The following is an 11,073-nucleotide window of genomic DNA, read 5'->3' on the forward strand; positions in this document are numbered from 1 at the left end:
ATGTCAGCTCGGAGCGCCCGCCCCCTTCCCACAACCCCGCGCGGTTCCAACATGGCGGCGCCCATGGTGACGAGCAGCGGCTGCCGGCGGCGGGTAAGCGCGGATTCTGTCCCCGTCCCCGTCTACATCCACATCTACATCCACATCCACTTCCACTTCTCACCCTGGGCTTTGGACATCGGTGGGAAGTGTCTAATCCTGGGCGGGTTCTCGGGGCCTCGGCCTCCCACGGATACAGAGGCCGCTGAAGGCGCCGCCGCTGCCACTAACATACAGACAGAGAGAATGTGTGCAGGAGTCAGTGTCGACCGCACCAGCAGCTGTGGGGCTGGGATCTGGAGTAAAACACACAGAGTGCTGGAGGAACTGAGCAGGCGGTGTCTCGGGTCGCAACCTTTCTTCATTCTGCAATGGTCGGGGATGTTTGTTACTTACAACATTCTTAAGGCTAGATGCAGGAAGATTGTTCCCGATGTTGGGGGAGTCCAGAACAAGGGGTCACAGTTTAAGGATAAGGGCCGAGATGAGGAAAACATTTTTCACACAGAGAGTGGTGAATCTCTGGAATTCCCTGCCACAGAAGGTAATTGAGGCCACAGTTCATTGGCTATATTTAAGAGGGAGTTAGATGTGGCCCTTGTGGCTAAAGGGATCAGGGGGTATGGAGAGAAGGCGGGTACAGGATACTGAGTTGGATGATCAGCCATGAGCATATCGAATGGCGGTGCAGGCTCGAAGGGCCGAATGGCCTACTCCTGCACCTATTTTCTATGTTTCTATGTTCATGAAGATAAAGCCGAGGATGCTGGAACAAGTCTGCAGTCTGAAGGAGGGTCTCGACCCGAGACGTCGCCTGTCCGTTTCTTCACACTGATGCTGCCTGACCCACTGAGTTCCTCCAACTCTCGACCACGTACTACCAAGATTTCAAAATTTTTTTGCTGAAACACTCACACCTCCATCTTATTAAAATGAAGGCAGAGAGTATTGTATCCCTTCATGGTTAACATAAATCTGTACAAGGGTCCTGACCCGAAACGCTGCCTATCCATTCCCTCTGCAGATGCTGTTTAAGAAGGAACTGTAGATGCTGGAAAATCAAAGGTAGATAAAAGTGCTGGGGAAACTCAGCGGGTGCAGCAGCATCTATGGAGCAAAGGAAATAGGCAACGTTTCAGGCCGAAACGTTGCCTATTTCCTTCGCTCCGTAAATGCTGCTGCACCTGCTGAGTTTCTCCAGCAATTTTGCCTACCCTCTACAGATGCTGTCACACTCACTGAGTTCCTCCAGCATCTGCAGTTCCTTGTGTCTCCTTTCTACTGCTGGAGGAACTCGGCGGGTCAGGCAGCGTCTGTGATGCAAAACAGAGTTTGCCTTTTCCTCAAGATTCCAACATCTTTTGTGCCTCTGTGCAAACAGGGGTGTATTTCGGAGGCTTGGCAATTCATCCTCCTTCAAAAGTGCTACACTAAAGATAGTCTTGCTATCTTTATCCTGTCTAAAATTTCATGTTCCTTCATTGGCCATGTCACTATTTTTTTACTCCCTCTCTTCCCCCTTTCCCATCGCATCCCCCCCTCCCCTTCCCTTTGCATTGGTTGTCTTTAGAACACAAACTAGTTAAAATTGGAAGTGAGCACGAAAGTAGATAAATCTTAGCTCACAAAGTGTTGGAGTAACTCAGCCGGTCAGGCAGCATCTCTGGGGAGCATTGATAGGTGACCTTTTGGGTCAGGACTCTTCTGAAACTTTAGCTCTGTATAGATAAAGTTAACAGGTTTTTATAAAAAACTGTGTCCAATGTGTTTAAGTGGGGACATAGATGACAGTAGATCTATGATGGCTGGCATCTGTGATGGCAATGGAGTGGTTGAGACCCAGCGCTGCGTTTTATTTTGCTGCAGATTGCAGCATTTGCTGTCTCTTGTGTTGCCACCTTTATAGAGATGGTACTATGATAACGAGAAAGAAAGTCACAGAGTTACACTGGAGGACATTGGGATTTTCTATTAACGAGAAATTTGTTCTCCTATGGACAAAAATGGTTAAGAAGAACGATGTTTAAATGTCATGAAATGGTTTTAATGGAAGAGCAGACTGCTTCCAGAGGTAGACAGGCTGGAGTAGCTGAAGAGAGTTGTCTTTCATTAGCGATCTTTATAGGGCATAGGCCGACCAAGACGTCCATCTAAGCTGCAAAGAAAAGTCACAAAGTGCTGCAGTAACTCAGCAGGGTGGGCACGATCATTGGAGATCATGGACAGGTGACATTTCGGGTCGGGACCCTTCTTCAAGCTGGTTGTAGTAAGGGGTGGGGGGGGGGGGGGAGAAAGCTGGAAGAGAGATGGGGGGGGGGGGGGGGTTGGGAAAAAGTCTGGCAAATAAATAGATGGTAGATACAGATGAGGGGAGAAGGTGATTTGCAACATAAATTCAATCCAATCCCTGAGACAATTTCCCATGCATGTAGTGAGTTGTTGTGGCCTGGAATACACTTCCTGGCAGATGGAAAGGAAATTGGACACATTCTTGAGGACAAAGGTTTTACAGTACTGAGGGGAAAGTGCAGGGAGATGCTTATCAGATAGCTCTGTCAAAGAGCCACCACTAGCAGGGTGGGCTGCCTCCTGTACAGATCAGTCTAAGGTCCTATCAGGTGCTCCTCTCTTCTCCTGCCCGTTGCTCTTGCATGTTAATAACGTGAGCTGGGCAGTGTGCATGGATGGGAAGGTGTTTAAATAATCAGTTTACAATTATCAAGTGAGCACTTGATAACCCAATGATATAGTTTATTTAAATGTGCTTGTAGCTGTTTATTGCATATGGAGCAGGTTATTGTCCTGAGCATAAGTGTAGTATATTCAGTTTAGATAGTACTTTGCTTTGGGCTTGGGTTTCTTAGTTGAGCGCCTATTTACAGCTTGTACTTTGTATTTTAATAGTAATTTACAGTTCAGAGTGCGTTACTGAGAATAATAAGCAAGTTAATGGTGTAATTTAAGCATGTACAAAGCATTTGATTCAAAACTATGCCGACTGAAGTTGCTCACACTGAACCCTTGCATTACAGGTTGTATCACTTTGGCAATGTGCGTGGAGGAGAAATATGCAGACAACAGCACCGTGTCTGAAGGTAGAGGACAAGTATTATCAAGTGTTATGACCAATCCTCTAATCTGGTTAGAGATTGACCTGAATTAACTCACTGATCCAAAACAACAGATGGAATTTTAACCAGTTGGGGGAACATTTGCCATTTGGGAAGGCTGGGGTGGCATAAATAAAAATGTCATCATAGAATCATACAGTGTGATTGATAGCAGGCCCTTCGGCCCATCTTGCCCACGCTGACCAAGATGACCTGACTGCAATTGGCCCATATCCCTCTAAACCTTTCCTATCCATGTACCTGTCCAAATATGCTCTTATAGAAACGGGCTCACCTACCTCCTCTGGCAGTCGTTCCATAGACACATTACCGTCTGGAAAAGGTTGCCCCTCAGATTCCTATCAAATCTTTCCCTCTCACCTATGACTTCTGCCTCTTAATTCCCCTACTCTGGGTAAAAGACTCTGTGCATTTACTCTATCTATCCCCCTCATGATCTGTATAAGATCATCAGTCATCCTCCTGCGCTCCAAGGGATAAAGTCCAAGCCTGCCCGATCTCTCCCTATAGCTCAGTCTGGGATAGTTAACCAAAGTTATATTTTCAAAAGTAATCAGCAGAATTTCGGTAAGTTGATCAAACATTTTTTTGACAGTCATTAAAACGTGGGACATTTAACAATAACAATACGAGCTCAGATTCCATGATGCCTTTCTGCAAACATAATGTCAGATAACCCCACAAGCTAACTCACTTCAAGTGAAAGTCTGCAGCTAACTAAACCATTTGACCATTTAAAAGAGCTAGTATGGGTATTGTAGGCTGAATGGCCTCTTGAGGTAAGATTCCATGATTCTAATTCCAAATAATGAATTCTGATGGAATTAATTGTCCATTTGCATCCAAGAAATTATAATTGGCACAATTAGCCAAACCCTGCATAAATCTTGTGTTTAAAGTCAGTCATCTGGTATACATATATTTTCTGGTATATTTTATCGGGATTCACCACAGCTTGGTTTGGGAACAGCACCATCCAAGACCACAAGAAATTGCAGAAAATTGTATACGTAGCCCAGACTGTCACCCAAACCAATCTCCCATTCATTGACTCCATCTACACCTCACGCTGCCTCGGCAAGGCCAGCAGCATCATCAAGGACGAGTCGCACCCCGGCCACTCCCTCTTCTCCCCTCTCCCTCTGGGCAAAAGGTATAGAAGTATGAAAACGCACACCTCCAGATTCAGGGACAGTTTCTTCCCAGCTGTTATCAGGCAACTGAACCGTCCTCTCACCAACAATAGCAGACCTGAGATACTATCGACCTAATTGGAGATCCTCGGACTATGTTTAATTGGACTTTACTGCACTTTATTTTGCACTAAATGTTATTTATTTCATACTGCTACGATTGTAATCATGTATGGTCTTTCCTCTGACAGGTTAGCATGCAACAAAAAGCTTTTCACTGTACCTCAGTACACGTGACAATAAACTAAACGTGAGGGTTGTTGCTCCTCACCTCGTAACATTTGAGTTATTGCGGATGGTAGAGCTCTGGGGTGATTTGGTTTAAGCAGGGAATGAATAATATCTTGTGTAAGAAGGAACTGCAGATGCTGGTTTAAACCGAACACTGACACAAAAAACTGGAGTAATTCAGCGGGACCGGCAGCATCTCTGGAGAGAAGGAATGGGTGACGTTTTGGGTCGAGACCCTTCTACAGACGAAGAAGGGTTTCGACCCCAAACGTCACCCATTCCTTCTCACCAGAGATGCTGAGTTTCTCCAGCTTTTTGTGTCTATCTTGGGAATAATATCCTGCTGTATTACCACGTTTTGAGTGGAGGCTGTAAAGTGACTCCGCTGCCTCAGTGTAACAAGGCACAGGCACTAAATCGCGGCCATCTTGTTTCCAGAACCGAGCAGCCAGAGTCCGCGTGGCCAAAGGTGACAAGCCAGTCACGTACGAGCAGGCACATCCGCCTCACCACATCGCCCACAGGAAAGGATGGCTGTCCCAGCACACCAGTAAGTGACATCGTTTTCTTTTGAAGATAGACACAAAAAGCTGGAGTAACTCAGCGAGTCGGGCAGCATCTCTGGAGAAAAGGAATAGGCGACATCTCGGGTCCTTTAAAACCGAGATGAGAAAAAACTTTTCCACCCGGAGAGTTATGAATCTGTGGAATTCTCTGCCACAGAAGGCAGTGGAGGCCGATTCACTGAGTGAATCTAAAAGAGAGTTAGATAGAGCTCTTTGGGGCTACCGGAATCAAGGGGTATGGGGAGAAGGCGGGCACGGGTTACTGATTGTGGATGATCACAATGAATGGTGGTGCTGGCTCGGCCGAATGGCCTCCTCCTGCACCTATTTTCTATGTTTCTAGTCAGCCACAGATGGTGCATCCTCCCTTCAGATCCCTTGCTCTTCAGAACATACCTTTGCCAAGATTAATGATATTTCTCCTTAAATATCTGCCCGGTGATCCACCTTCCCACTGCAAGATTGTTATTGCACAGCAGCACAAGATTGAGAGAGTTATTATTCAGTGCTGTTTAATTGTCCTGCTTTAAAATATTTTAGAAGGCGTTACACTTAATGCTGCATGGACCCAATAGCTGCCAGGAGAGACGGCAATATGTCTGTCTACCTGTGGGTGGTGCTGTTGAGGTGTGAGCCATATTTGCGCCGCATGTTAAATGCATCTTTGGCATCCTCAGGCAACCTGGATGGTGAAGGTGGGGCCGCAGAGCGCACCATTGAAGATGTCTTCATCCGCAAGTTTATTTACGGGACTTTCCACGGGTGTCTGGCCAATGAGGTGGTGCTGAAGAGAAGAGCGAACACTATCATCATCTGTGCCATCTTTATTCAGAAGCTTCCACCACAGAAGTTCTATTTCCTAATCGGCTACACAGAGAGTCTGCTGTCCCACCTGTACAAATGCCCCGTCAAGATGGAAGTGCAGACAGTGGAGAAGAAGGTTGTGTACAAGTATATCTGACACAATGCACAGAGGTGGCACGGTGGCGCAGCAGTAGAGTTGCTGCCCTGCAGCACCAGAGACCCGGGTTCGATCCCGACTGCGGGTGCTGTCTGTACGGAGTTTGCATGTTCTCTGCGTGGGGTTTCTCTCGTTTGCTCCGGTTTCCTCCAACACTCCAAAGACATACAGGTTTGCAGGTGTAAATGGAAATAATCCCCAGTGTGTGTAGGATAGTGTTAGTGTGCAGGGATCGCTGGTCAGTGTGGATTCGAGGGGCCGAAGGGTCTGTTTCCACGATAAACTGGACTGAACAATTCTTGATGAAATATTGAATGCGTGGTATTGCTAGATTTGTTTTTTTTTAATAAACATCTGCCCTACTTGACAGCTTGAATCCTGAACAGGCTGTGTTGAAATACTTTCAAGTTTTATTTTGTACCTTCTCTGATTTATGGCCTTTTAGTTGCCTTGTTGAAGCCACTCCACTACAAACATCATCATAGGGCATGCGATTGCCAATGTAGTCACATACACATCGTCAGCTTACATTACAATCCACGGTGGAGCATTAAGACATGACGATAGACACCAAATACTGGAGTAACTCACCGCGACAGGCAGCATCTCTGGATGGAAGGAATGGGTGACGTTGCGAGTCAGGACCCTCACCCATTCCTTCTCTCCAGAGATGTTGCCTGTCCCACTGAGTTACTCCAGCATTTTGTGTCTATCTTCGGTCTATCTAAGAAACCAGCATCTGCAGTTCCTTCCTACACATTGAGCCACAAACACAAAGGCAGTTGATGACCAAACGATCCAATTATCTCTTACTGAGGACTGCACCCTGAGGGGAAAAGTAGGAGTTTGCACAACCAATGTCCCACTTCCCACCATGAAGTGGGTTCATGGTAGCTGGGAGATGATGATAGTCTAGATCAGTGGTTCCCCAACTCTGTTAGCCCCCTGCCCTATTGGCTCCAGAAACCCATCGCCAGTGCCCCCTACCCTGCCTCTATATAAGGTCATGTGATAGCAGAATTAGGCCTGTCAGCCCATCAAGTCTACTTCACAATTCAGTCATGGCTGATCTATCTCTCCCTCTTAACCCCATTCTCCTGCCTTCTCCCCATAGCCCCTGACACCCGTACTGATCAAGAATCTATCTCTGCCTTAAAAATATCCATTGACTTGATTTCCATAGCTATCTGTGGCAGTGAATTCCACAGATTCACCACCCTCTGACTATTGAAATTCTTCCTCCTTACTGAAGGACCAGCCTTTTATTTAGTTTAGTTCAGAGATACAGTGCGGAAACAGGCCCTTCGGCCCACCGAGTCCGCGCCGACCAGCGATCCCCGCACATTAACACTATCCTACACACACTGGGAACAATTTACAAATATTACAATCCAATTAACCTACATACCTGTACGTGGGAGGAAACCGAAGATATCGGAGAAAACCCACGGGGACAATGCACAAACTCGATACAGACAGCACCCGCAGCCGGGATCGAACCAGAGTCTCCGACCGTTGAAGGCAGCAACTCTAGTGTTGTGCCAATGTGCTATTCTGAGGCTATGACCTAGACTCCCACTAATGGAAATATCCTCTCCCCATCCACTCTATCCAGGCTTTTTACTATTTGGTAAGTTTCAATGAGGTCCATCCTCATCCTTCTAACCTCCAGTGAACAGAGACCCAGTGCCTCCAAACGCTCATTTGTTAACTCAGTCATTCCTGAAGGTCTCGACCGGAAACCTTTTCCTTTTCGCCAGAGATGCTATCTGACCCACTGAGTTACTCCAGCACTTTGTGTCTATGGTGTAAACCAGCATCTGCAGTTCCTTCCTGTACACACTATTGATCTAGCAACTTGACTTTAAATCTTTCCATGGTGGCAGAGGAATTTTAAATACAGCTACTTAAATAATTCTAAATTTTCCAAACTTGCCTCCCTCGAGACAGGGAAAAGATCCTGACAAAAGGTAATCTAGCCAGGGTACGAACATTGAACCACAAGCCCCAAGAAATCAACACTATTTTCTAAATGGGGAGAGGATTCAAAAAGCAAAGGGACTTGGGAGTGCCAGTGCAAATTCCCAAAGGGCAAATTTGCAATTTGAATTGGTAGTAAGAAAGGCACATGCAATATTGGCATTTATTTTGAGAGGACTAGAATATAGAAACAGGGATGTAATGCTGTGGCTTTAATGTACTGATCAGACCACATTTGAAGTATTGTGAGCTGCGATGGGCCCCATATCTGAGGAAGGAATTGCTGGCATTGCAGTTGGTGGTTCACGAGGATGATCCCAGGAATGAGTGGGCTAACATGATGAGTGTATGACAGCACTGGGCCAGTACTGGCTGCAATTTAGAAGGATGAGGGGAAGGGGGGACCTCATTGAATCTTACCAAGAAGGGTCTCGACCCAAATTTTCAACCATCCCTTCTCTCCAGAGATGCTGCCTGTCCCGCCGGGTAACTAAGCTAAAACCACCAGGGATTCTATGCTAGGGCATAATGGAAAGCTCGGGAAAAGATTTCACAGGCCCTGGCGGATATGACTGCATCTTTTGCCTTGGATGAGATATGAAAAGACTAGATGGGAGGTAATGTGCAGTCTTTATTTAAGATGGGCTGCAAAAACAATGGTGCCTTTATTGTCACCCATGCAAAGTGCAAACGCACTAATAAGTTAGTCCAGAAGTATTGCCATCCACACGTGCGTCCCCGATCAACAAATTACACAGCAATAGTCCACTGATCCCGCGTGCAAGGGGCACCATTTTCAGTGTCCAGTCCATGCTCTAGGTATTATGAGCAGTGCCCGTTCCAGGCGAGCCCCCAGGCTGCTGCGGGGCCTCCAGCCGTTTTCTACCCTTGGAACGTGTGGGTCAACCAGCGAACCGACGTCCCCTCTCCTCGCCCGGCCACCTGTGTTCCCCAGGAGGGTAGGAACCTCCTGCAGCCGCCCACAAGGGCGAGGTAGGCCTGACCCCAGTTCCCTCTCCTACCGGCCTTGCTCCTCGCCGACTCCATCTTCCTGGTCTCTGGGTGATGAACTCGGGTAAGCTCGGTGGGCTCATCCTTCCAGGCCATGGTTCGCTGGGTTCTCCGAGCAGTATTCGGGTTAGCTCGGCAGTTTACCCCTGCAGGCCGCGGTCCACCGCCTCTTGCATTCGGCCGTGGGGGTCTGTCCCGGCCGTTACCCCCTACAGCACTCTGGGATCTTCATGGCAGGAAACTACAGTCTAGTGAGAGAAAGATGAGTGGGAAAGTTATTGGAGGGGCTGCCAAGGTATCTACCAGCATTTGGAAAGGTAAGGAATGAGAATAGGGATGAGGGATAGGCAGCATGGCCTTGACCATGGGAAGTCATGTTTCACATCAGATTTTCTTTTTTGAAGAGATGTTAAATAAGGGCCAGACAGTAGACACTGTGTCCGTGGACTTTAGCAAGGCCTTTGACAAGGTCCTGTGTGGTAGTCTGATCCAGAAGTTTAGATCATTGGAATACAGGGCCAGATACAAAATTGGCTTTGTGGTGAGAGTCAGAGGTTGTTATTCAGATCGGGGGGCCAGGGACCAGTGAGGTGCCACAGAGAGGGCTGCTAGGCCCACTGTTGTCATCTATAGTAATGAATGAGATGACAAAGCACGTGGCAGGGTTGGGAAGCTTTCAGATGACAACATCAGTGGTGTAGCGAGAGTTTAGTTTATTGTCACATGCACTGAGGAACAGTGAAACGCTTTGGTTCACTTGTAGATCCAACTGATCCGATACATGGAAAAGGTATTTTATTCAGTGAAGAAGATTCTCTAAACAACAGGATCCAGACGAACAGGGGAAGTGGTCCATGGCGTCACAGATGGAATTTAACTCAGACAAGTGTGAGGTATTGCATTTTGGTAAGTTAAACCAGAGCAAGATTTATACAGGTAGTGTAAATGGCAAGGCCCTGGAGAGTATTGCAGAACAGAGGGACCTAGGAGTACAAGTACATAGACTGAAGGGTCTTGACCCGAAACGGCACCTATTCCTTCTATCCAGAGATGCTGCCCGTCCCGCTGAGTTACTCCAGCATTTTGTATCTATCTTCGGTGTAAGCCAGCATCTGCAGTTCCTTCCTACAAAGTACAAGTGCAAAGTTCACTGAAAGTGGCCACACAGGAGGCAAGGGGGTGAATGGGCTCAATAAATGAACAAATTGCAAGGTCCATTACTCAGCATAGAATGGAATGGAGCACCTTATAGTTTGTCCATGTAAACACATGTGGTATTATAAAGCAAAATAGCGTTCCGTTTAATCAAAGACGATGAACCAGAATCACAACATAACTGCTTTCCATTACTTCATGACACCAAACTGTGGAAGATAAAGTTAAAATCATTCTATATTCATTGAGTGTATACATCCAACCATGGTGCTAAAAATTAAAACAGATCCAACTAGAAGACTTTGTTTGGCTTTGGCTGCTGGGGAGTATAAATGTGACCAAATTATGACCAGGTAAATCAATCAATTTGGAATTAAATATCTGCCATCCTCGCCCAGTCTGGCTCAGATGCGACTTGTATTCATTCATGAGATTAAGTTTTAACTGTCTTACAGGTTTAGCGAAAATTAAGGGCAACAATGCCCGTGATCTGTGAGGAAATAAATTATTTGGGTACAGCTGGTAATCAAAATGAAGGGTGGCAGGGTGGCACAGCGGTAGAGCTACTGCCTCACAGCGTCAGGGACCCGCTTCAATCCTGACTATGGGTGGCGGCTGTATACAGTTTGTACTTTCTCCCTGTGACCATGTGGGTTTTATCTGGGTGCTCAGGTTTCCTCCCAAAACCATGTAGGTTTGTAGGTTAATTGGCCCTAATGTGTAGCATCGACCTAGTGTAGACGGGTGATCGCTGGTCGGTGTGGACTCGGTGGGCCAAAGGGTCTGTTTCCGCGCTGTAGCTCTAA

General features: G+C 46.8%; 1 protein-coding gene across 1 annotated transcript; it reads left to right on the forward strand.

Annotated features, from left to right (window-relative positions):
* On the forward strand, positions 1-6,519 carry mrps24 (mitochondrial ribosomal protein S24). The gene is made up of 4 exons (XM_055662115.1): positions 1-93; positions 3,072-3,134; positions 5,033-5,144; positions 5,838-6,519. The coding sequence occupies exons 1-4, from the start codon at positions 1-3 to the stop codon at positions 6,119-6,121; spliced, it is 552 nt and encodes a 183-aa protein (XP_055518090.1). The 3' UTR covers positions 6,122-6,519.
* Positions 6,520-11,073: the final 4,554 nt, after the last annotated feature.

This window comes from Leucoraja erinacea, chromosome 35, assembly GCF_028641065.1.
Source record: "Leucoraja erinacea ecotype New England chromosome 35, Leri_hhj_1, whole genome shotgun sequence".
In the NCBI taxonomy this organism is placed as follows: domain Eukaryota; kingdom Metazoa; phylum Chordata; class Chondrichthyes; order Rajiformes; family Rajidae; genus Leucoraja; species Leucoraja erinaceus.

Excerpts from the sequence above, each read along its gene's own strand:
- mrps24 (XM_055662115.1), top strand. The coding sequence starts at position 1 with ATGTCAGCTCGGAGCGCCCGCCCCCTTCCCACAACCCCGCGCGGTTCC. Across the intron at positions 3,135-5,032 it reads CAACAGCACCGTGTCTGAAG|AACCGAGCAGCCAGAGTCCG; the intron begins GTAGAGGACAAG and ends TCTTGTTTCCAG. Across the intron at positions 5,145-5,837 it reads ATGGCTGTCCCAGCACACCA|GCAACCTGGATGGTGAAGGT; the intron begins GTAAGTGACATC and ends TGGCATCCTCAG.